Below are 27125 nucleotides of genomic sequence, written 5' to 3'. Positions count from 1 at the left end.
AGCTGTACTTTGTCTGCCTGAAAAACTTGTATTCATCTTTAAATTCTAGCTTAGACATTCCTCCTCCATAAATCTTTTCCGACCCACTCAGGGAGGGACAATTCTCTCTCTTCCCTTCCCTTCCCTACTCCTACCTTGTCTCTTTATAATAAACACATTGAAGGTTCATACTGGATCTTATATATCACAGAATCTAATCTGTTAGCATGGAATCTGACATAGAACGAGTATTCAGATAAGCTTGTTGAATAAATAGACATGTTGACCTATAGATCGAAATACTGACAGTCGTCAATTGCATTTGTTTTTCCGTTCTGGAACATAAATGAATAATTGTATGTATATACAAAAGCAGAATACAGTTTGAGTGCTCACCCTCCCCCAGTTAAAAGTGGTTGGTTACGTTACCCACATCCATTTTGCTCATCTGGGATACCTTCTGACATCATGCAACCATTTGGGAGCACAAAGGTCAAATTTGGAGTTGAATTTGCACATAGGGAGCAGGGAGAAGATAACCGGCTTGTGAACGGCTTGATCCATGACCTTGACTTTTTGCCTTGCTGTTCAAAACCCACCAATGCTAATTCTGGAAAGGTGAATATGCCTCTGGAAGGGCATAACAAAATTTCTGTGGCATGAAATATATTTTGTTCATCAAAAGACAGCATGAGTTAATAAAAATATCAAGAACCACCATTGCAGCCATGCAGAGACCTAGAAAAGCAATCAGAACATCTGCACCAGTAACATGAAGAGACATGGATTGGTGCGGAAAATGTGCCTCTATGTCAATTCCATGCCTGGCAGTGGACTGGATTTCTGGGCACTCTAGAAAAGACCCGGGTCTGTGTCAGCTGGGGTTGCTCGGATCGTTGGATGAATGAAATTAACTCAAATAGCTGTAATGAGTTCAGCATGACTGAATTTAGGTCTCACAGTGGGTGGAGTGTGTATCCGAACTGGTATCTTCTTTTGGCTGTTCTAAATATTAGGGTTTTTTTTTTTTAATAAATGTGGCATTCATGCAGGATTGTCTCCAATTCTGGATTGACCATCCACTGGAAGCAATCACTGTAGTGAATTCAGAATTCTTATCTCCCTCCCCTAAGCAAAGTGGTGTCTGTGTGGGGTAGGGGTGCCCAGTGTGAAGAGGACAGGGAAGAATATTTTTAGAGATTGGATTTCCTCACAGGAGGACTAAGCTGGTGAATAAACTAATAATAAATGCAAACTATTTGGGGTGTGGCTGGCAACCCATTGTCACCGTGTAAGTACAGTATAACTCCATGCCACCCTTTATTTGTTTAGAAAAACACAACTAAACAAATATCCTTGATAAATGCTTTTTTTTTTTTTTTGGTTTTATGCTTGGCTATTCTGGTTCTTTGCTTCAGGACAAGCTTTGGAACCCAGAAGGTTGTATAACTGGGTGTCTGACCCAGACTTTGCAGCTCTCTAGAGCAGGACACCCTTCCACTGGCTTTCCCCACCCCTACCCACCATGTAGAAACCCCAATATAGCCACTCTTTCACTAACCCTGAGTTGCGTTGCCCCAAGCTGGTCAGATCCGAAGGGACTAGTCCCATGGCTGCTGGAATAATCTCGTCTCCCTTCTGGTACCAGAACGTCTCCTTATTCTATGCTCTGCTGAAGATCTGAAGGTCCATGGTGTGGGCTGAGAAAGCAACAATTCAGAGCATCCCGGGAATTCCCCCCCACCCCACTGCTGAGCAGGCCGTGCACCCATGTGTCAGCACTCAACAATGAGGCAGCTCTCACGTGCTGGTGCCAGAAATGTCTCTGGCTGCCGGAAATGGGTCCCCCAGTAGACCTCAAATGTCTACATTTTGTAAGCAATAGACTGATCTTGGTGAATATTATTCTAATTTAAAATCAGCTGGCATTTACTGAGAACTGATTCTTCTTAGACACTTTGTTACGTGCTTTACATGTATTATCATATTGATTTTCACAAGCACCCTATGTAGTGGATATTACTGTTCTTATTTTAGACCAGAGGAAACTAAGGCTTGGAGGGATGCATAAGGAACTTACCTAAGGTCGCAATGTTGTAGTGAATGACAGAGCTAGAATTAGAAATTCAAATATGCAGGTCTGACTCCAAGAAGACTTGTAAATGGGAAGAAGAGAAAAAGAGACTACCAACTATTTTAATGAACAACAAAATTTTTAAAATGATGTGATGATGGCTACTACTTTAGGAAAAAGAATGGGGTATAATGGTTTGAATGGTGGCCCCCCAAAAATGATATGTCCACATCCTAACCCCTGGAACATGTGCATATGGCCTTATTTGTAAAAAGGGTCTTAGCAGATATGATTAAATCAACGATCTAGAGATGAGATTATTCTGGATTGTCTGAGTGGGCCCTAAATCCAACGACAAATGTCCTTATAAAAGACACTTAAGAGTCCAGGCTCAGTAGCTCATGCCTGTAATCCTAGTACTTTGGGAGACCAAGGTGGGCGGATCACCTGAAGTCAGAAGTTCGAGACCAGCTGGCCAAGATGGTGAGACCCTGTCTCTACTAAAAATACAAAAAATTAGCCCGATGTGGTGGCGCATGCCTGTAGTCCCAGCTACTCAGGAGACTGGGGCATGAGAATCGCTTGAATCTGAGAGGCAGAGGTTGCAGTGAGCTGAGATTACGCCACTACACTCCAGCCTGGGCGACAGGGTGAGACTCCGTCTCAAAAAAAAAGAAAAAAAAAAGACACTAAGAGAAGAAACACAGCGAAGAGAGAAGGGTATGTGAAGATGGACAGAGGCAGAGACTAAAGGGAGGCAGCCACAAGCCAATGAACGCCTGGATGAAAAAGCAAGCAAAAGTCCTCCCCTAGAGCCTTCAGGGGAAGTGTGGCTCTGCCCAAAGTGTGATTTCAGACTTCTGATTTCCAGAATGGAAAGAGGATAAATTTCTGTTTTTTAAAGTCACCCGATTTATGGTAATTTATCATAGCAGCCACAGGAAACGAATATGGGGCAGTCCTATTGAGTGGCAAGGGCACCCAACTTAGGACCCAGATTCCCAACTGTGACCTTGGCCTGTCGCTTCCCCGGGCCACCGTTTCCTTATGTGGAAAGCAAGTGTGCCACGTGAGGCTGCCTGCATCCTGCATGCTCTAGTGTGAGATCCAGGAGCATCATTCTCCTTCTCTCCTTCTGTGGCCAGTGGGTGAGGACAGTAATTGTGTGGTGACCTTTATCTTGGCAGAAATGTTTGAAGATGATTAATTCAAAGCTCCCCTTTTAGAAATATGACTAATAGATCACTTACATTTTTAAAAGATTCCTTCTGTGCAGCAGACTTAAGCCAAGGACTACTAGCCTTTAATTCCCAGGTGCAAATTTTAAGAAAAAATAATAACAAAGGCTAGAGAATATGGGGAGTACAACTGCCCTTTAGTGATATGTGTGTCTAAAAGGAATAAAAATCTTATTGAAGGCACTACAACTTGGATAAAGCATAGTCTTATCTTTTCCTTTGCTACGAATGTTGCCCAGTGATTTTTGTTTTTTTAATCAGGCAGCCTTATCAGGCCCTATTCATCAGAAACTATAGTCCTTGTCTGGTAGTAAGAGTTCATGGTAAATGTAGTCTTTTTCAGCAGGCAGCTTTTCAGCAATTGTGTGACTAGAAAAAGTTGGCATTCCATTTTAAGAATCATAATGTTTTACCCTATGCAAGAAATATAGTGCAATTTGGAATGCTTGCTTATAACTATGGGTTGATTACACAGGAAGAACAAATTAAGCATCAGTAACAAACTTTTTCTAAAAATCTCTTTTTAAAATAATCAAAAGAGAAATGACAACTCTACTGCCAATTATTGAACTACAGTTCTCTTGGTTAAATCTGGGATATATTTTTTCATTATGAGTTTCAAAAAATTGTTGGGAATGCGCTTTTGTATGTTCGACTATGGTTTCCAATTCAACTTTCTATCAAAGTATTCCATTTGTTGGAAATGCAAATGAGAAGCAGATAGGATGATGAGCTTCTAGTTTACCGCCTGGAATCTGGTACTATGATGGCGATTTCTCATAAATGCAGAGTGAACAAATGGAAGACTTGTACCCTATACATCAGTTTGAACACAGAACAGAGATGCCTCTTAAGAGTCTCATCAGTGTGTGAGAAATGCCATGTACTGTGGCTGTGGGGTCAAATCAGTAATATTTTTTGAGGACACGTGTTCAGAGCACCATGGTAACCGCTGGCAACTGCCCAGAAATCTCACCTTCTTTCTAGGTTACTGTTTTTTATGGAAAACACTCAACATACTCCCTTGTGGGATTAAGCAATATTTGTACAAATCCCCACAAACCCAAAGTACACTCAGAGACAAGCACAAAACTATAAGGAAGATCGAGGAGGTCGAGAGGAGCTGGAGGGAGTCAGATAAATAGTTGGAGGAGAAAATACACGAAACAAAAGGGGACCATACAATTTTTCCCTAAAAGGCATGTCCAAACCCAACTACCAATCAATTTCCTTTTTCTTTTCTTTTTCTTTCCTTAAACATTTATTGGACACCTACTAAGTGCCAGGCAGTGTTCTAGGTACCGGGGATAAGGCAATAAACAAAACAGATGAAAATCCCACTTTCCTGGAACTTACATTCTATTAGGTTGGTGCAAATGTAATTGCAGTTTTTGACGCAATTAAAAGTAATGGCAAAACCTGTAATTACTTTTGCACCAGCCTAATAGATGAGCTGATGCTGCTGGAAGAATGGCACGTGGTTCCCCTTGCACCATGCCCATATCAGGAAGGCTCCCCAAGGCTGCAGTCTTCTCTTCTGAGTAATGAGCAGTACACTGCCTAGTAGTCTCTGAATCCTGTCCAATAAGCCTTAAAGCCCTGAAGAAGCTGACAGAGTCTTCTCCTCTAGTATGTTCTACAGTTAACAGACAGTGCTAGGGACATAAGGGGTTTTAAATAAAAGCCTGTGGGGTATAATATTGTATTGAACCTAAAGGTCAGATACATTACATTTGATGTGCCTGATGTTAGAATATTTAGCTCTGGGGTTTGAAAATTTTAGAAAGGATAAGTCAATGACTTACATGTGGGAGGTGCTGAATGAATGGTTTCTCTAAGAATAACCATAGCTACTATTTGAGTTATATTATTAACCAGTTCAAAAGAAAGACCTGTGAGAGGAACACTACAGGTGTACATTGCTTAATGATGGGGATACATTCTGAGAAATGCATCCTCAGGCAATTTTGTCATTGCGTGAACGTCACAGAGTGAACTTACACAAACCTCGATGGTGTGTAGCCTACTATACACCTAAGCTGTAAGGTGTCACCGGGGGTTCCCAGGCTACAAACCTGTACACCATGTTATGGTACTGAATAATGTAGGCAGCAGTAACACAATGGGAAGTATTTGTGTATCTAAACATAAACTAGGTAGAGCAAAACTACGTTATTATAATCTTACGGGACCACTATTGTATATGAGGCCCATTGTTGAGAAAGCATCATTAATACAGTGCGTGACTGTATTTGTATCTCCACTTCATGGATAAAAACATTGAAGTTTCAAGTGGTTAAGGAAATTGTGCAAGATCTTGTTGCCACAGAGAAGTGGAGCTAGGATTTAAATTCAGGGAGTTTGACTCCAGTAGATTTTAACTCCAGGTCCTGCTGCCCCCTATTGGTAACTCCAGATGACTCTGACTTTGGGGGAAGTTTTACTGGCATTTAATACTTTGTTTGTTTGTTTTTTCCTCAAGACAGACTTTCAAATATCTCATCATTTGGCTTTCATGCTAATGTTGCCCCAGTGGCTAATATGGATGTATTTAATTTCTCCTACTTTCTATCTGAGCATTGGAAGGTTAGTCTATAGTCTTATAGAAATGTAGCATGTACGTTTCTCTTCTCTCTTTCAGGGCTGACCTGAAAATTAGGTAAGATGGACAGCTTCCTATGAATACAAAATCGAAGGGATGCTAGGAATGTTTCCCTATCCACAAAAGCATCTCCCTCACTTGCTTCTGATGTTTAAAATTTCCACCAACACAGCTTCACTGCTTGGCTTCAAGCTGTCTTTTGTTAAAATGCAAATACATTGGGGATGGATAAGTGGAACGGTAATCCAAGAAGCCTGCCAACCTGCCTGTCTTCCTTCCTCCATTCATCTTTTTGGAAGTAGACTCTTTCTGGGTACTGGATGCTAGAGGTTCAAAGATAAATAAGAAGCAGTCTCTGCTCTCAGGAAGGTTTTGATTCTTGGGGGCAGATGAATTTAAAAGAAACACAATATAGTGTTTTAGAAATTATGATGGAGACATTTATAAGATGCGGGGAAACCCAAAAGGGAGAAATGTACTGGCTGTACTTGGAAAGATGAGAGTGTATATCCCTTAAGCCTAAATTCCCTCACACTTGCGTAAGAATGAATTGTGAAGATTTTTTTTCCAGAGGCCATATTCTAGTGATAAGAGAGGAAGGTTTGGAGTGAATATGAGTTCACTTAAATATTACAGAATGAGAGAGGGAATGGCAGGAAGAACGAGTTCACAAAGAAAAACGTGAGAGCAAGGGTTTACCAGTTAGCCAATTTCAGAACTATGAGTATATTGGGCACTTCTCATTTACACATTGTCAGGTTACATGTTAAAACACTATAATACCTGTAATCCCAGCACTTTGGGAGGCCAAGGAGGGTGGACGACTTGAGGTCAGGAGTTTGAGGCCAGCCTGGCCAACATGACGAAATCCTGTCTCTACTAAAAACACAAAAATTAGCCGGGTGTGGTGGTGCACACCTGTAATCCCACCTACTCGGGAGGCTGAGACAAGAGAATCACTTGAACCCAGGAGGCAGAGATTGCAGTGAGCTGAGATTGTACCACTGCACTCCAGCCTGAGTGACAGGGCAAGACTCTGTCTCAAAAAAACAAAACAAAACAGAGCAAAACCAAACCAAAAAAAAAAAAAAAATACCCCAAACCACTGTAATAGAAGAATCAGTATTGTTGAAAAAGGTTTCATATCTATTCTGCAAGACAAAAAATTTTGCTGTGTTTGGAAGCCACAGAGGCAAGCATTTCTTAATTGTATAGGCCAGGGGTCAGCACACATTTTCTGTAAAGGGCCAGATAGTAAACACTGTAGGCTTTGTGGGCCATGCAGTCTCTGTTGTAATTCTGCCATTACAATGCTCAAACAGCCACAGGCAATGCACAAATGAGTGGGCATTGGCGTGTTCCAATAAAGCTTTATTAACAGAAACAGGTTATGGGCTGAATTTTGGCCGTGGGCCATAGTTTGCTAAATCCTAGTTTATACCATTTGATAGGCCTTTTTTTTTTTTTTTTTTTTGAGGCAAGAACCCTCGCTCTTAGATAGACGGTGGGGCCTCATGCAGAGCTCTTCACTCTTCACCTAACATTACATGACCACGCAGCCTGGCAAGCAGCTGTTCAAGGAAGTGGGCTCTTTGAACAAATGGCTGCTGCAGAAAAGACTGCAGAGACATGTGGAAGAAGAGAAGAGGGAGTGAAGAGAGACAGATCAGGGATCTGTCTGTGTATTTTTTTTTTTTCAGTTCTTGCTTATTAGTAGTAATGTAAGAATCTTGTGATGGTTAATACTGAGTATCAACTTGATTGGATTGAAGGATGCAAAGTATTGATCCTGGGTGTATCTGTGAAGGTGTTGCCAAAAGAGATTAACATTTGAGTCAGTGGGCGGGGGAAGGCAGACCCACCCTTAACTGGGTGGGCACCATCTAATCAGCTGCTAGCAAATATAAAGCAGCAGAAAAACGTGAAGATCTGAGATTGGCCTAGCCTCCCAGCCTACATCTTTCTCCCGTGCTGGATGCTTCCTGCCCTCACAAATCAGACTCCAAGTTCTTCAGCTTTGGAACTCTGACTGGCTCTCCTTGCTCCGCAGCTGGCAGACAGCCTATTGTGGGACCTCGTCATCATGTGAGTTAATACTTAATAAACTCTTATCTATCTATTGATCTATCTATCTATCTATCTATCTATCTATCTATCTATCTATCTATCCCATTAGTTCTGTTCCTCTAGAGAACTCTGACTAATACACATTTTGGTACAAGGAATGGTTCTAGAGAAACAGAGTATTAAGGATGGAGTTCTTTCGTTGGTTTTGGGGCTTCTGGAGTTGGCTGTGTCATATGATTAGACCCAAAAATGCTAAGGACTCTACTTCTAATAGTATGGAGAACATGGATAGTCCTTGGTGTGAACCGTTTAGAGAGTTATGCAACATAAATGCATTTGACACTCCTGATTCACTGCTTGTGAGAGGCAAATTTAGTGACTCTATACATAATACCTTTGACAATATGTGGAGAACCGAGGAACATAATGAAGCTGGTTGGTTGCTCCTAAGTTCAGTGGACAAAGTGTTGAGAGAAAATGATGAACTCAGGGATTCTAACTCCTGGCTTCAGAAGCAGATACTGAGCCTCAAAATTTGCTAACATTGCCCTGAGTGACAGTCTTATCTCTTGTAGAGAAAGAGCTGAAATTGTGGAAAAATAGACACAAGCTCTTATTATGCGAGTAGCTGACCTGCAATGAAAGGTGCATGCACAGCCCCACCAGGTGCCTACTGTTAAAGTGAGGGCATTGATTGGAAAAGAATGGGACCCTGCAACTTGGAATAGGATGTCTGGGAGGACCCTGATGAAGCTGGGGACACTGAGTTTGTAAACTCTGACAACCCTTTTTGCCAGAAAAAAACAGCTTCCCCATCCCAAGTAGTGGCAACATCCCCACCCTGACCCATGCTGCCATCAGCCTTTCCACCTTTGTGTGGGGAGATAAACCCTGCACTGCCTGAGGCAATAGTGATGGCCTCCCTTGAGGCAGTTGGCAGGCAAGATAATGTTGATTCTTCTCAGGAGCCACCCCCAACAACCTTGTTTGCCTCTAGACCTGTAACTGGACTAAAGTCCCGGCAGGCCCCTAGAGGTAAGGTTGAGAGTGTGACCCATGAGGAGGGGTCCTACACTTGAAAATAACTGCTTGAGTTTTCTAATTTATATAAACAGAAATCTGGAGAACAGGCATGGGAATTGATATTAAGGGTGTGGGATAATGGTGGAAGGAACATAGAGTTGGATCGGGCTGAATTTATTGATTTGGGCACACTAAATAGGGACTCTGCATTTAATGTCTCAGCTTGGGGAGTTAAAAAAGGGTCCAAGAGTTTATTTCTTGGTTAGCTAAAATATGGATTAAAAGATAGCCCACTGTGAGTGAGCTGGAAATGCCTCATCTCCCTCAGTTTAATGTAGAGGAAGGGATCCAAAGGCTTAGGGAGATTGGGATGGTGGAGTGGATTAGTCACTTTAGACCTACTCATCCCAGTAGAGAGGGTCAGAAGATATACCCTTGACCAATGCCTTATGAAATAGATTTGTGAGGGCAGGACCTGCATTTTTGAAGAGCCCTGTAATTGCTCTTCTCTGTATGTCAGATCTAACAGTGGGAACTGCAGTCACTCAACTACAAAATTTAAATACAATGGGAATAATTGGATCCCAAGGTGGCAGAGGCCAGGTGGTAGCACTCAACCATCAAAGGCAAGATGGGTGTAGCTACCATAATGGACAGAAGAGGCAAAGCGGCAATCAGAATAGACTGACTCCTGTAGAGTGCTGGCACTAGCTAATTAATTACAGTGTTCCTAGAATTAAAATTGATAGGAAGCCTACTACATTCCTACCTAATTTTTATAAGCAGAAAACTTCTAGGTTGAATGGACAAGACTAATTTGAATTATAAAAACAGAATCACGGCCCCTCAATCAATTTCCAGACTTGAGCCAGTTTACAAACCCAGAACCCCTTGAATAAAGGGAAGGCCAGGTCCCCTTGAGGAAGGACCCCACTACATTACTGACAATTTATGTAGTGAATCTTTTTTTGATATGCAGCCTTGCTCTGCCGTCCAGGCTGGAGTGCAATGGTGCGATCTCAACTCACTATGCCGTGAATCTTTCTCCCATCCTTCCCTATGGAGACCTCTGGCCTTTTACCAAGGTAACTGTGTACTGGGGAAAGGGAAATGATCAGACATTTTGGGGACTACTGGACACTGGCTCTGAGCTGAGGTTGATTCCAGGGAACCCAAAACATCATTGTGGTCCTGCAGTTAAAGTAGGGGCTTATGGAGGTCAGGTAATTAATGGAGTTTTAGCTCAGGTCTGACTTACAGTGAGTCCAGTGGGTCCCCAGACTCACCTTGTGGTCATTTTTCCAGGACCAGAGTATATAATTGGCATAGACATACTTAGCAGCTGGCAGAACCCCCACATTGGCTTCCTGACTGGTAGGGTGAGGGCTATTACGGAGGGAAAGGCAAAATGGAAGCCATTTAGAGCTACCTCTAGCTAGAAAAATGGTAAATAAAAAAAAATCACATCCCTGGAGGGATTGTGGAAATTAATGCTACCATCAAGGACTCAAAAGACGCAGGAGTGGTGATTCCCACCACATCCCTGTTCAACTCTCCCATTTGGCCTGTGCAGAAGACAAATGGATCTTGGAGAATGACAGTGAATTACTGTAAGCTTAACCAAGTGGTGACTCCAATTGCAGCTGCTGTACCAGATGTGGTTTCATTGTTTGAGCCAATGAACACATCTCCTGGTACCGGTATGCAGCCAGTGACTTGGCGAATGCCCTTTTCTCCATTCATGTCCATAAGGCCCACCAGAAGCAATTTGCCTTCAGCTAGCAAGGCCAGCAATATACCATTACTGTCCTGCCTCAGGGGTATATCAACTCTCTAGCTTTGTGTCATAATCTTATTCGGAGAGACCTTGATCGCTTTTCGCCTCTGCAAGATATCACACTGGTCCATTACACTGATGACATTATGCTGATTGGATCCAGTGAGCAAGAAGTAGCAAATACATTGGACTTATTGGTGACACATTTGCATGCCAGAGAATGGGAAATAAATTTGATTAAAATTCAGAAAACTTCCACCTCAGTAAAATTTCTAGGGGTCCAGTGGTGTGGGACCTTTCAAGATATTCCTTCTAAAGTGAAAGATAAGTTGCTACATTTGGCCCCTCCTCCAACCAAGAAAGAGGCACAATGCCTAGTAGGCCTATCTGGATTTTGGAGGCAACACATTCCTCATTTCGGTGTGTTACTCTGGCCCATTTATCAAGTGACCTGAAAGGTGGCCAGTTTTGAGTGGGGTCCAGAACAGAAGGCTCTACAACAGGTCCAGGCTGCTGTGCAAGCTGCTCTGCCACTTGGGCCATATGACCCAGCAGATCCAATGGTGCTTAAGGTGTCAGTGGCAGACAGAGATGCTGTTTGGAGCCTTTGGCAGTCCCCTATAGGTGAATCACAGCAGAGACCTCTAGGATTTTGGAGCAAGACCCTGCCATCTTCTGCAGATAACTACTCTCCTTTTGAGAGACAGCTCTTGGCCTGTTACTGGGCTTTGGTGGAAACTGAACATTTGACTATGGGTCATCAAGTCACCATGCGACCTGAACTGCCTGTCATGAACTGGGTGCTTTCTGACCCATCTAGCCATAAAGTGGGTCATGCATAGCAGCATTTCATCATCAAATGGAAGTGGTATATATGTGATTGGGCTCAAGCGGGTCCTGAAGGCACAAGTAAGTTACATGAGGAAGTGGCTCAAATGCTCATGGTCTCCACTCCTGCCACCCTGCCTTCTCTCCCCCAGTCTGCACCGATGGCCTCATGGGGAGTTCCCTATGACCAACTGACAGAGGAAGAGAAGACTAGGGCCTGATTCACAGATTGTTCTGTACAATATGCAGGCACCACCCAAAAGTGGACAGCTGTAGCACTACAAGCCTTTTCTGGGACATCCCTGAAGGACAACGGTGAAGGGAAATCTTCCCAGTGGGCAGAACTTCGAGGAGTACACCTGGTTGTGTACTTTGCATGGAAGGAGAAACGGCCAGATGTGCAATTATATACTGATTCATGGGTTGCAGCCAATGGATTGGCTGGATGGTCAGGGGCTTGGAAGAAGCATGATTGGAAAACTGGTGACAAAGAAATTTGGGGAAGAGGTATGTGGATAGACCTCTCTGAGTGGTCAAAAACTGTGAAGATATTTGTTCCCCATGTGGATGCTCATGAATGGGTGACCTCAGCAGAGGAGGATTTTAATAATCAAGTGGATAGGGTGACCCGTTCTGTGGACACCACTCAGCCTCTTTCCCCAGTTGCCCCGTCATTGCCCAATGGGCCCATGAACAAAGTGGCCGTGGTGGTAGGGATGGAGGTTACTCATAGGCTTAGCAACGTGGACTTCCACTCACCAAGGCTGACCTGACTACGGCCACTTCTGAGTGCCCAATTTGCCAGCAGCATAGATCAACACTGAGCCCTTGATATGGCACCATTCCTTGGGGTGATCAGACAGCTACCCGGTGGCAGGTTGATTATATTGAACTTCTTCCATCATGAAAAGGGCAGAGGTTTGTCCTCACTGGAATAGATACTTACTCCGAATATGGGTTTGCCTATCCTGTATGCAGTGCTTCTGGCAAAACTACCATCTGTGGGCTCCTGGAATGCCTTATCCACCATCACGGTATTCCACACAGCATTGCCTCTGACCAAGGCACTCACTTTATGGACAAAGCAGTGTGACAGTGGGTTCATGCTCATGGAATTCACTGGTCTTACTATGTTCCCCATTATCCTGAAGCAGCTGGATTGATAGAATGGTGGAATGGCCTTTTGAAGTCACAATCGTAATGCCAACTAGGTGACAATACTTTGCAAGGCTGGGGCAAAGTTCTCTGGATGGCCATGTAATGCTCTGAATCAGCATCCAATATATGGTACTGTTTCTCCCATAGCCAGGATTCACAGGTTCAGGAATCAAGGGGTGGAAGTCAAAGTGGCACTACTCACCATCAACCCTAGTGATCCACTAGCCAAATTTTTGCCTCCTGTTCCTGTGACATTACGTTCTGCTGGCCTAAAGGTCTTAGTTCCAGAGGTAGGAACACTGCCACCAGGAGATGCAACAAAGATTCCATTAAACTGAAGTTAAAATTGCCACCTGGACACTTTGGGCTCCTCCTACCTTTAAGTCAACAGGCTAAGAAGGGAGTTATAGGTGCCCACCACCACATCCAGCTTATTTAAAAAAATATATTTTTAGTAGAGATGAGGTTTCACTATGTTGGCCAAGCTGATCTCAAACTCCTGACCTCAAGTGATCCGCCTGCCTGGCCCTGCCACAGTGCTGGGATTATAGGCATGAGCCATTGTGCCCAGCCTGACCTAGCTGTTCTTTTAAAATTTACCAAGACTATTTTTGTTATTTCCTCACAGATTTCATATGGCAATGGAAATTACCTTCACGTCATTTTTTTGCAAATGGCTTGATGCATCCCGTTGATCTGCCTTTATGTCTGCTGGCTCCATCTAATAATCAGAGCTGGACCCAGACTTTACCTGCTCTAGGAAACATTCCTTGTTTAAGACTCACAAATATACATAAGTACATCCACCCCTGATGCCTTCTCTAACCAATTATTTACTCAAAATCTCCACTTAGATGTTTCTTAGGTCCTCAAACTCAACATGTCCAAACCTGAACACAAGACCTACACTCTAACTATTCATATTTCATTTCTTTACCGAAGTTTATCTAGGTCAGTGAATGGACACCTTGGTTACCCAGTTGTACAAGCCAGAAGCTTGGAGGTCATTCTTGAAGATTCCTTTCCCTCACTCTGATAGGCTACCATTCACAAAGTCTGGGGGATTGTATCTCCTAAATATCTCTTGCATTGAGATACTTCTTTTTAACCCCACTGCCTTCATCATAATCTAACTTAACAACTTCTCATACCTGAACATTCGAATTATTTGACTCAAGTCTACTTGCATCTAAATCCCAGGTATATCTGACATCCATCTGATCATATCAATTCATCAAATGGTTTCACACTGCTCTTAGGGTAAGGAATAAAATTTCTCAAAATCTTATTAAAATAATTCGACTCTAAACATAATTTTTTTTTCTAAGACTATGCTTTTTCACTTTCTTTGACACAACTGAACTAGATCTCATCTGAGAGCTTTATTCTGTTTCACATGTATGGAAGATTTACATTAACAGCCCCACACTTCCCCATTCCTTACATCCATACACTTTGCCATGTAACATTTCAATGCTCTCCCACTGTTGGTAACATGTAATTCCCTGACCCTGAGTTCAACTGAGTGACTTGCTTTGGTCAATAAAATTAGACCAGATTCAGAGCCCAGGCTCCAAGAGGCCTTGCATGTTTCTACTTGTCCTCTTGAACCTCTCCCTTCACTGTATAAAGAATCTGCTTAATTGATCCCATGGACCCATGGGAGCCCTTTGGTCCCATGAGCAGGATAAGGAACATTTGGAGTGGAACTGCTCAGCTAAACACAGCCTAGACCAAGTCACTCCCAGGGAACACAGAGATTTATAGGAAACAATAACTGTCTGTTACTTTAAGTGGTTTTTTATCTAGCAATAGCCAACTGATACACAAACAACAATTTGCATTTCCCTATGGCTTGGTAAGTATCTTCTACCTTTGTTGATACAATTAGGCCAACAAGGATTAAAATCAACAAAGAATGTGTACATGGATGTTATCCTTACTGCTATGAACATCAAACTATTGCTTGAGGATTGAGGTCCAGTAATAAAACAGCAGCTATTTCTCCAAAAAAATCCTCTGTGACTTTTCAAATGAAATGAGGGCTTTCCTGCCAATCCCACAAGTCAGGAAGATAAAATTGGGCATGGATCTTTCCCTTGCTGCTACAGAAACTCTTCATCCCTGTCAGAGATGGCAGATCCATTGCTACAACCTGGTGGCTATGCTGAAAGTTCAGAGCTGGTTTCAGAAATGACACAGTCTACTTCATTCTGGATAAGGGCACAGTCTGTCATAATAGGTTATTTTAAAGGTCACCCTAGATTTAACCAGGACATCTTGTTCCTTTCTTTTGTCCTCCAAATTTTTCTTTGAAAAGCTGTTGCATATCTCTGGCCTTTCTATTTTCTCTACCAGACAAAACCTATTACTAAGTGGATGTTAATTAAGCCACAGGGCCAGGACATTGACAATTCAAAATGAAAATCATGACTGCATATGGCATTGTATCCTGCCCCCAAATGCTGTGCTCTTAAAGACAGACTCTTGAAATGAAAACTCGTGCACCTATAAATGCGAAGAGTGATTTGAGTGCTATAAAACAAAGTGCACTGGTTAACGCAACGTCAGCTTTGTTATGTCAGGACAGAAATAAAAATCTAATAGTAAATAGTCAACAGATGTCATAGCACCAGAGAAAATAAATGCATACACACCTGGATGGGTGCAATTCTTCTCCCTGAAATAAATTTTAAGAACATATGTTTTAGTCTTGCTCAAACCCATCCCAAACTCCAAAGCAAACATGTTGAAAGGAGAAACAATGAGCCCTCCTAGTTAAAACATGTTTTACATTTTGGTGGGATTGGAAATTTGAATTGGCTCTTTCTCCCCTTTTAAATCAGTGACACCACGTTTCTTTAAATAGTGTGCATTTGCAAGAGGGCCCCCATTGCTCTCGGGTACCTGACAGACCATCGGTAAGCCTGGCCTTGGGCATCCTTTCTCAAAGTGCCTCTAAGGACAGAAGAAAGTGAGCGAGATCATTTTCTTTCCTCCCCAGATTGCTGCCCTCCTTTCACTTAAGAGCCAATGCTTCCTAAAGAGAATGTGTCCCCTCAGTGTGACTTCCTGTGCTGTCTCATTTTTAGGATCTACTGGCCCTTGGGGGAACTAAGCAACTCTGAGATCTATTTTGCTTTGTGGTTCAGCAACTGAGAGGCCGGAGGCTTAGAGCTGTGTTACCTGAGGACTAGGGCGTCGTAGGGTGGGGCTGGGCAGGAAGTGGCCTTCTTGATGCCGAAGAGAGGCCTGGTGAAGGGACCCTTCATTGACAGGCTGAAGCTCAGGAGGGAGATACTTGTCAGTGGGCTGGGTTTGGGGCTCCAGTGAGTCAGCTGCATTCAGGGCCCTTTCAGGTTCAGAGGTCAATCTTGAGTGGAGTCTCAAGGGTGACAGCAAGTGTGAAGAATCCTTTGGGCTTCCTGGCAGGCTTTTCGAAAGGTAACATGGGAAGCCCACAGGAGCTCCCCAGCTTCCCCAGGTGGGCACCTGCAAGGCATCCTGCCTTGTCCCACAGCCACGGGTCCTTAATCTCCTCAAAGTGGGCGAAGTGGAGATGCGGCCTGGGGCTTGCCGGTCAAACTGGAGGAGACTCCCCTGGTTCTTTGGCAGGCTCCTCAGTGAGGACCGAGGAGAGGCTCCGCAGTCTTGGGGTGGCACCTCTGGACAGAACGACTCTGTTTTCTCCATAAAGCTAAGAGGTTCTACCATTGGTAGAAGGTTCCAGAAGACGTATGAGTTGCTATTCTCTGCATCACATGGAGGGTGCTCAATTTCTGCATCCAAGTGCCACGCTTCCTCTCGTAGTTCTTTTCCTTTTCCAGAGGAGAATGTCAAGCAGGTTGTTGCACCTGCAGTGAGGAAGAGCAGACTGTGAAATACGTAGCAAATGAGGGAGACTGCAGTGAGAAAAAAGGTCTAAAATTTCAAAGGAAAACTTCTAATTCTTCATAGGCAATAGAGCTCAGTTCGCATCAGCATCCTTTACGTTCAGAAGATAATTAATATATGTGACTCCAGCCTTCTCATCTAAATAGCGTATTGAAGTCTGTTTACTGTCTACTTAATATTCCTTCTAGGTTCAAACAAAAAAGCCTTTAAAAACTTTGGTAACTTAAGGTACTTCCTGGAAACCACATAGCTCCTCTCCTTGTGATTATTCCATTTTAAGAGAATCAAATATACATTAAATCCTCCTTATCATCTACATTTATGTATGTATGTACATACTGTGGTGCATTCTGGGGATGCAAGAACAAGTAAAACAAGGCTCCTTCCCTCAAGGTTTAAATTACAGAATGAGACAGGCTTTGAAGGTAACTGATGTAAAGTATCTGACAATGTCTTTTATCTTAAATTCTATCAATCTTTACATTTTGGAAAAATGACTTGCAAGTTTGAAAAGAAAAACCCAGACATCACCAGGTACCCTACTGTTCATGACTGGAGGTGTTTTTTGCAATCTATGCATGCAAAATTATCTCTTCTCATGCTCAAGAAAAGCCAACCCTTCCATTTCACAGCTTGATTCATGGGAGTGGCTTATTGCAGTTTCGTTATTCTGTACTTTCCCACATGAAGAAGGTATGTGTGGGAAAACATCAATCCTTACACATCCCTTATGGCATGAGAGTTGATGCTTGATGATTTGCAGACCAGGCGTGGGACTGTGGGACAGGCGAGAGACCCATCTTCCCTGGCCCCAGATGGCATGGGAGGTGGCTTCACACTGTGCGTGGATTGTTTGTGGATGGAACATTAGTAGTTGACCGTATATTCTAAGATCATCAATAATAGTTTTAGTAAGTTTATCATTCTAAAGCAGAACTCAGCAATCTGAAACCCTTTGCCCACATTTGGATAGCCAAAATTTAAGAATGGCTAATAATTTACTTCTTATAATTTTAATTGCATGGGCAATACTTCTTAGTAGAACTTTTCTAGGGTGTATTATTTGCTTCTTTAACTTGATACAGAGAAGACTGAAAACCAATAAACCTTTTCCTTATAACCTGACCTCATTCTGTTGACTATCATTCTAGTACTTTGCCAAAATACAGTGATTACTACTATGTTTACTATAGTTCTGTGGAGAATACAATAATTGTTACAGGCTTCTATAGCATCTGAATATTCACTCCCACACCAAATGGCCCCACACCGATGTACTCCCTAATTTTTATTCGTTACTTCTCACTATGCTTTTTGTACTTGCCTATGGCAACCACTCTCTCCTCTTTGTTTCTTTTAATCTGTGTCAGTCATAGAAGTCCAACAACCTTGTGAATAGATAATTAATAGGTTGTTAGATCTATTCTTATCAGTAGAGGAGGAGCTCAATGTTATGACATTGTCATGACAATGTTGTGACTTGACATTGATTTTGGGGACTTTGTGGTCTCTTATTTTACTCCCTGACTCTTACCTTGTTTAAGGTCAAATAAGTCCAGGCACAGAGGCTCATGCCTGTAATCCAAGCACTTTGGGAGGCAAAGGCGGGAGGATCCCTTGAGCCTAGAAGTTCAAGACCAGCCTGGGCAACATAGTGAGACCCCATCTCTATGAAAACCTTTTTAAAATGCCAAATGAAACTAACAGGTACTGGATTTCAGACTGGTGAGTTGTTTGAGGAACAACTTAGATGCAAACTAACGTCAATTCAACTCTTTTTCACAAAAGAAATCTAAAATTCTTAATGTTGTGTTTATTTTGAGCTGAGGACTCAACTGTTATAGAACTTCACATGTAGAACTAAAACGCATGAGGTACCCTTTTTTGCAGAGTGGAGGAAAGAGGGCAATGCCAGTTTAGGAAACTTATGTTCAGTTAAGGTGAGATTGTACTAGTTTTGGTTTTAGATTGGTAATTCCTGGAGGCTGCTCTGAAGGTTGATACCAACATTGCTGGAGAGGCATGAAATGGTCCCTCCTGACCATTGATAAAATGAGGTACATTGTTGCTACATGGAGAGGCCAGTTCCTCATTCTCCCAACAAACAAATGCTGAGCTGAGCATCAAATCTATAGGTACTTTCTTTTTTTTTCTTTTTAGAGATGGAGTCTGGCTCTGTCGCCCAGGCTGAGTGCAGAGGTGTGATCATAGCGCACTGTAACCTCAAACTCCTAGCCTCAGAGAATCCTCATGCTGCAGTGCTCCTGAGTAGTTGGGGCTATGGATGCTTACCACCCCACCCAGCTAATTTTGAATCAATAGGTACTTTCACACATACATACAATCAGGGCCGTTCTATTATTTTTCTCCTTTAGAAGACTGTCCAAGTTCTAGGCAGCAACAATGTTAAAGGAATTCAGTATATTTGCATAGGCACTCGCATAATAGTTAGATCAGATTTCTTAGTCTTTGGGTTTCCCCTCTGTCCTTTTGGCCTTTTCCTCTCCTCTTTTGAGGGGTTAGGATACAGCTTTGGGTTTCCTTTGTAGTCGTTCAGACACAGGGGTGTAGCTGCTGGTAGGAAGTTATTTATGGCCAATAGGATTCACATCGGTAAGAATTATTTATTAGCCACTGTCTTAAATATTGGAACCAAGGCAATAGTAACTGCCGACATGATGCACTGCGGAAATGGAGAAACTTTAAAAACAGCAGGGCTTAGGGAGGTGGTTTGCAGAAAGGCAGGAAGAGCTCAAGCACCAGAGGAAATGGGTCTGGTTTCTCTTCCAGTATCACCGCCAATTGGCTGTGTGACATAGGACAAGCCACTTCTCTGCCAACTGCCATGCAGCATTTACCAAGAGGACATCAAAGAACCTCCCTCACAGGCCTGTTGCAGAAATTAAATGAGATAATGGCTAGGGCTCCTGGGAAGCTTTTCGTAAATGACTACACCCAGTGGATCTGGTAGAATCAAAAGTTAACAAGTCAATCCATTCACGCTAACTCTTCTTTATGTTTAAAAGAGGAAATTAATACATGGTCACCATAAAGAAAATTCACCAACCTTTGACCTTCCAAGCTTTGAGAATCCAGCAAACACCCACCCACACTGTTGGGGAAGCCATCTCACTGTACTAGAAATGAAACCATTGCAGGTTAATGATTCACTAATTCTAATGAGACCTGGAGAGATCAGCAAAACAAGCGAAACTGATAGCAATAGGACAAAAGGAAAGTGCAAGAGAGAAACCCAGAAAGCAGCTGAATGTTGCCTTTAATACCTGTAAGATGGTCTGTCCCTGAAGGCAACTGCACCCAGGTGGGTCCTGAGGCTCCTCAGAGCTTGCAGATCCAGAGTGAGCTGCCAGGGGAGGGCTCGGAGCAACAAGTTCCACACCTGTAACAATGCGCCCTCCCGGCTGAGTGAAAGCAACCTTGCTACCAGCTGCAATGAGGAACTGGTCTCTCCCCTCCTTAGAGACATTTCCAGTTATTTGTTTATGAAAAAGCCTAAAGGGAAGCCAGCTCAGAATCTAAGGCAGCCTAAGAACAAGTCAGGTAAACAACAGCTGATCAAATACAGAAATGATGCAAATGTAACTTTTTACTTCCTCTTGAGGCGTTCAACAAATCATCACTCATAGTTTAGTGAAGCAGTTCTAGGTTTCCATTTCATTTATTTTCTCTAAGGGTGTGAGACGCATTCTTTGGGACTCGACTTTCTTCACATCATAAAACATTTTGTGTTGATCTATTTTATTAATGACATGCTTTGATAAGCACTGAATAGTAGAGGAAATGATTAGAGCACCAGGGAGCGAATTTGTGAACATTAGTTTTCAAATAATTAAAATGCAAATGGAAGAGCATTTATATCTACCAGTATTCTCATTAGATCAGTACCCCAAAGAATATTTATTTGATGCCTAGGTGGAGATAATGCATATGTATGCAGCATTAAACAAAAATGTCTATAGACTTTACCAAAACAAAGTCGAAGTAATTCTAATGAAGTCTAATTCACTGAAGTTTTCATTGATTGGACTCATTACAGATACTTACTGTGAAGGTTCCCTGAGGTCGGTAGTTCTTAAAGTAGGGTCCCTGGACCAGCAGTATCACTATGACTTGGGAACTTGTTAGAAAGGAAAAATCTTCCCCCTCCATGCTCTCCAACCCCTGGAACTCTGGGGATGGGGTCAGAAGTCTGTGTTTTTTTTTTTTTTTGAGACAGGGTCTCACTCTGTCACTCAGGCTGGAGTGCAGTGGCACGATCTCGGCTCACTGCAACCTCCGCCTCCCGGGTTCAAGCGATTCTCCTACCTCAGCTTTCTGAGTAGCTGAGATTACAGGTGCACACCACCAGGGCCCGGTTAACTTTTGTATTTTTAGTAGAGATGGGGTTTCACCATATTGGCCAGGCTGTTCGAACTCCTGACCTCAGGTGATCCACCCACTTCGGCCTCCCAAAGTGCTGGGATTACAGGTGTGAGCCACTGTGCCCAGCCAGAAGTCTGTGTTTAACAAGACTTCCAGGTGATTCTTACATGGGTTAAAATTTGAGAACCACTGCCCTTAGAGGAAAAAAAAAGGTCTAACTTATAGATGTTGGCCTTGTGATAACCTTTATATTAGTCTTTAATTCTCTCATATTGATCTTACTAGAACATCATTTACTTAGAACTTTGAAAAATGAGTTGATCTCCTGCCCTCACCACCATTGCCAACATTACCATGACTCAACCAAAAGCAGGATATCAAAAAATATTTTGCCAGCATGGAGTCTGCATAAACAGTTCTGAGCTCCTGCCAAGGATGTCTAGAAGTGAATTGCTTCAATTTGGGAAGGAAAAAAACCGAATAAAGTCTTTTAGCTTTTAGTTTGTGGAAGGAAGGTCATACTTCTATCTACCAATCCCCTCACGCACATTCTCTCCTGGGGGATAATGATAATGGAATATTTGATCCCAATGCAAAAACTTCCAACCTCTGGTTGTAACTTCAAGAAGGAAATTAAGAGTCTTATAGAAAGGACACAAAGGATTATCAGGGAAAAAAATGTGCCACCTCCATCTGATTTGTCAAGGAGATGGCAATAGGGAGGCATTTTGGGTGGGGAAGGGACGCCCCAGAGTCAGCTTTTCCTTCAAGACCCTGGGGCGACCTCACTGTGGCCCTTTCTCAGATAACACATGGAGGTGCTCTCCAATATCGCCGAGGGAGCAGCTTGCCTCAGCACTTTTTGCCTGCGTGTAGTTTTATGTTTATGTATGCTTTGCTTCAATAAAAAGTATACCTTAAAAAGTATGTCTATGCTAAAAGATGACATCCTGGTTTGCTTACTTTCTGGCTTTGAATTGGCAAATTCCTAAAAGATATTTTCTTTCTAGTTGTTGAAAGGAGGTATGAGATTTATTTGAGCTTCCTTTTAGGTTTTAGGGTTACAAAAATTCAGTTGTACCATATTTACAATGATTAATATAGCTGGGCACAGTGGCTGATGCCTGTAATCCCAGCACTTTGGAAGGCCAAGGTGGGCAGACTGACTGAGCCCAGGAAGGAGTTTGGGACCAGCCTGGGCAACATGCTGAAACCCCGTCTCCACAAAAAATACAAAAATTAGTTGGGTGTGGTGTTGGGCACCTGTAGTCCCAGCTACTTGGGAGGCTGAAGTGGGAGGAATGCTTGGGCTGAGGTTGCAGTGAGCCGTGATCATGTCACTGTACTGCAGTCTGGGTGACAGAGAAAGATCCTGTCTCTCAAAAACAAACCAAAACAAAAAAAGGTGAATATCAGATGAATATCAATGCATCTTGATATCTTTCAATATTTCTGAGGTATTTATTCAGGAAAAATTTCTAGGTAGTACATATTCTGAGCTGTTTCATACCCCAAAATGACTTTATTTTGCTATCACATGTGCAGGGCATGGAATTCTTGCAACATGGTATTTTCCTTTAAAGGTCTGTAGACATTTTTGCATGATTTCAGTCATTAATAGTTGAAATAGGAGGTCAATAGAATATTTACTCTTTGCTGGGTACCATACTCTTAAATTTATTTTTTTACTTCTTTGTGAGATTGTGTATGTTCTATTGAAGTGTGAAATATATATATACACACACAATACAATAGAACATTATATATATAAAATTTTATTGGGATTAGGTCTTGCTATATCAAGCTGATCTCAAACTCCTGGGCTCAAGTGGTCCTCTTGCCTTAGCCTCCCCAGTAGCTGGGACTACAGGGAATGCTGCTAATTTTTTATTTTGAAACTTTTTTAAGAGATAGGGTTGGCCGGGCATGGTGGCTCACGCCTGTAATCCCAGCACTTTGGGAGGCAGAGGCGGGCAGATCACGAGGTCAGGAGATCGAGACCATCCTGGCTAACACGGTGAAACCCCGTCTCTACTAAAAATACAAAAAATTAGCTGGGCGAGGTGGTGAATGCCTGTAGTCTCGGCTACTCGGGGGGCTGAGGCAGGAGAATGGCCTGAACCCCGGGGGGTGGAGCCTGCAGTGAGCTGAGATCACGCCACTGCACTCCAGCCTGGGCGACCGAGGGAGACTCCAACTCAAAAAAAAAAAACAAAACAAAACAAAAAAAAAGAGATAGGTTCTTGGTATGTTGTCCAGGCTTAAGTTTTTTCTTTTATATTTGAAGGTAGAGATGTTTACCTAACATATGTTATGGTGGGTTCTGTTTACCAAATATCTGGTGTGTACTCTCCGTTATTTAAAATATTTTTTCTAAATAGGAAATATTTTCTGTGCTATTTGACATTTATCTCTCTTCCACTGATTCTCTTTCTTCAGTTCACTTCACTCTTCACTTTCCTCATTCTCTTTCTTCACTCTTCAGAGTGAAGTTATCGCTTCACTCTGATATTTTATCTTTTCTCTACATTATTGCTATTGCTTTTACCTTCGGGATAATTTCTTGATACCATTTTCTATTTGGCTATTTTGCTTGTTCCATTTTCTGCATAGTCCAAATTGCCTTTAACTGTTTCCATAATGACTTTAACATCAATTTTACTTTTAAGATAAATAGGAGTATTTCAGCTCAATTTTTTTTTAGCTGGACTTTTGCTCTTGTTGCCCAGGCTGGAGTGCAGTGGTGCTATCTTGGCTCACTGCAAGCTCCACCTCCTGGGTTCAAGTGATTCTCCTGCCTCGGCCTCCCAAATAGCTGGGATTACAGGCATGTGCCACCATACCCGGCTGATTTTGTATTTTTAGTAGAGATGGGATTTCACCATGTTGGTCAGGCTGGTCTTGAATTCCTGACCTCAGGTAATCCACCCATCTCAGCCTCCCAAAGTGCTGCGATTACAGGTGTGAGCCACCGCTCCTGGCTTTGCAATTCTTTTTTATTACAAAATGTTTTCATGGTGGCAGAATGCAGGTTCTTGATTCATGTCAAAAATATGGATTATTTAGTGTGTCACGAACTGAGGATTATGATTAACTCAACTATATGTGATCTAAAAATTAAAGTCAAAGAATCATGAATTATAATTTCTAATTTTTTCTGTTTTTTGAAATAACTCTGTTTCAAAAAAAGTAGTTCTACTGAGCCATCCTAGAATTTTTTTGCTTTATTCTTATGACCTGTAAGCTATTTTACTATGCTCAGTAGTTATTCCATTTGCCATTCCTTAGAGAAGGGTATCTTTGCTTGGCCAGTGTTGATTTGGGGTTGACAAAGGATTTCACTAGGTTCTGATTGCTTGCTCAGCAATTTTGCAGTTTAAGGGGCAGGGACCTAGAGTGACAGCTGCAGCCACAATCAGAGCATAAGCTGGGTGCCATCACACTCATTCAGGAATGAAGAGCTCCCCAGCATGGCCAGTCCTCTGCTTGCTTTCAGACTTATGACCAGGAGCCACATCTGAGGCCTTCCCTCAGATGTGCATTCCTAGAGCTCAAGTGAAAGGACCCAAAGGGCCAGGATTCCCATGAGTTCCCTATGCTTTCCTGCCTTCTGAGTCTTGGAACAGTGCCAACTCACCTCTTGGAATTGGAGTTTTAGTAGACATTTGTTAGCAGCCTCCCTGCACCCGTGATCCACTCTCCTTTCCAGAGTCGTGATTTCCTTTTAGGTTCCATGTGTTTCTCCATGCTTATTTCATTCCCAGCTTGAGGGGTGGAACACTAGACCTTGGCTCAGTCAGATTTGCATTTCAACCCCCAGGCTGCAAGGACTGGTTTAGGAGATCAGCATGTGACCCAAGCCAGTCCAATCAGTGTGACTCTCAGAAATTTTGCTGAGAATCCTGGGACAAAGACTGTTTCCTGATGGATGTGGAAGAGGAGGCAGCCAGCAATGGGAACTGTTGGCAGACACCTTGAATCTATGGGGTTTAGGAGCCAGTCTTAGGATATATACGACACCATGACAGGCAGAGTGGAGTTAGAAAGAACAAAACAAAACTGGGCTTTAGTGACATCCTGAGTAGCCAAATCAGTCCTCCTCCAATGCTAGAAAGAGATTCCTCTACATTCCTTTCCCCAAGTCATTAAATTTCTTTTGTTTTTAAGCAATGTGGAGTCATGCTTTCTTTGCTTACATCCAAATGCATCCTCATGGATAGAGAGGCATCTATGGGAGTTTATTAGTTCCTCTTCCTCCCTTCCAGAAAGATTGCTGTCAGAAAGAGGGCAGCTTTCAGCATCTTCTTTTGATCCAGGACCACTTAGACTGTGCCCGTGATTCATTCTCATGCTGCTAATAAAGACACACCCAAGACTGGGTAATTTATAAAGGAAAGAGGTTTAATTGATTCACAGTTCAGCGTGGATGGGGAGGCCTCAGGAAACTTACAATCATGGTGGAGGGGAAGCAAACATGTCCTTCTTCACATGGTGGCAGCAAGGAGAAGTGCCAAGCAAAAGAGGGAAAAGCCACTTATAAAACTATCAGATTATGAGAACTAACTCACTATCATGAGAACAGCATGAAGATAACAGCTCCCATGATTAAATTATCTTCCATCAAGTTCCTACCACAATACCTGGGGATTATGGGAACTACAATTCAAGATGAGATTTGGGTGGGGACACAGCCAAACCATATCAGACTGTATCTGAAGAATTAACTCTTCTAGATTTCTAGATTACAGGTAGCACCAATTCCTTGATTTCCAATGGTCATGCAAAAGTGTTTCCAATGTGAATATTTTGATGGTTACTGTATTAGTTTTCTATTGCTGGATAACAAATGACCATATATTTAGTGGCTTAACATATAGCACACATTGATTATCTCACAGTTTTTGTGGGTGAGGAGTCTAGACACAGCTTATCTGAATTTTTTTTTATTGTGGCCTTGTGAGAAGGCTACAATCAAGGCATTGGCTAGGCTGCATTCCTTTCTGGAACTCAGGGTCATCTTCCAATCTCATGTGGTTGTTGGAAGCATTCAAGTCCTTGTGGTTGTAGGATTGAGGCTCTCAGTCCACAGGGGCCACCCTCCAGTTCCCTGCTATGTGATCCTCTCCATAGGCAGTTCACACCACAGCTTGCTTCTTGAAGGCCAGTGGGACATTTTTTCCCTCCAGTCTGGCAAGATGGAGTCTTATAAATATATTGTAATATAATCACAGGAGTAATAGCCCATCGCCTTTGCCATATTCTATTGGTTAGAAGCAAATCCCAGGTTCTACTCACCCACACTTGAAGGGAGGGAGTTACCCAAGAGTGTGACTTGGAGGTAACATAAGGCTGTGTCTCTCACAGCCATTTCAATATTAATTGAGATTTGTTTTCTAATTAATATGTAGCTAGGCTAAGATATGTCCCAACTTCTAGCACCATGCCTTTCTTTTACTCTGTTTTTGACATCAGATTGGCTTGAAGAATGGCTTTAAGTGTTTCTGAGGGATAGAGGCTAGTGTGGAAAAATGAAAGTAAACCAAGCAAGCCGTGCATCACAGAAACTCAGGAAGCAGGCACAGCTGAGGTTTCACAATTCCTAAGGCTGCCCCTGGCTCTGCACCAGCCAATCTGTTTGCCAAGACCCAGCAGAGGCACTGTGGGGTTTATTTCTTCTGTTTAATTTTAGTGTGGGCTGCTTTGAATTTTGCTTTGACAATCAACAGGGGCTCACAGTATTGCTTAGACTTACATGAATGAATTTGTTTTGATGTTGACTGAACCAGCAGCAAATCGTCTACCTTGGAAAGTAAGGAGATGGGATTTAAGTGTGAAATTCATTTCCAAGTTGTGTCGAAGTCCCAAGAGGCTGCTGATTTACCTGGTACATTTCACTCAGCTCAACTCAAACCAACTTTTAGTTCTGACATTTCTAAAGTGGTACCCTTGCCAGAATTCTAGATGTGAAGAAGTTAATAACTGCAAAAACAGCCTTGGAAATGAGTTTTAAGAGCCAATGGGGGAAAAATAAGCCTGCGGATTTTATTTTTATATGTAGTAAAGATAGAACAGATAATTAGGCTGAAAATTATCCTATTGCTG

General features: G+C 42.5%; 1 protein-coding gene across 2 annotated transcripts in view; it reads right to left on the bottom strand.

The window, feature by feature from the left end:
• The window catches only part of PLEKHG7 (pleckstrin homology and RhoGEF domain containing G7), a 69185-nt gene extending 49117 nt beyond the window's left edge, over nt 1-20068 (bottom strand). The window contains exons 1-3 of one of the 2 annotated variants that reach the window (XM_019039190.4): nt 19925-20068; nt 15933-16600; nt 15404-15426 (exon numbers count right to left, since the gene is read on the bottom strand). In XM_019039190.4, the coding sequence (XP_018894735.3) occupies nt 15404-15426; nt 15933-16460 (551 nt within the window). In that variant the 5' untranslated portion in view covers nt 16461-16600; nt 19925-20068. Of the gene's footprint in view, nt 1-1540; nt 1677-15403; nt 15427-15932; nt 16601-19924 lie in introns of those variants that run through there. The other variant, XM_063694208.1, reaches the window with a different exon arrangement.
• Nucleotides 20069-27125: the final 7057 nt, after the last annotated feature.

The sequence above is a fragment of the Gorilla gorilla genome, chromosome 10 (genome assembly GCF_029281585.2).
Source record: "Gorilla gorilla gorilla isolate KB3781 chromosome 10, NHGRI_mGorGor1-v2.1_pri, whole genome shotgun sequence".
Lineage (NCBI taxonomy): Eukaryota > Metazoa > Chordata > Mammalia > Primates > Hominidae > Gorilla > Gorilla gorilla.
The sequence above is the reverse complement of the archived record's forward strand: the minus strand, read 5'-3'. Positions and strand labels throughout refer to the sequence as shown.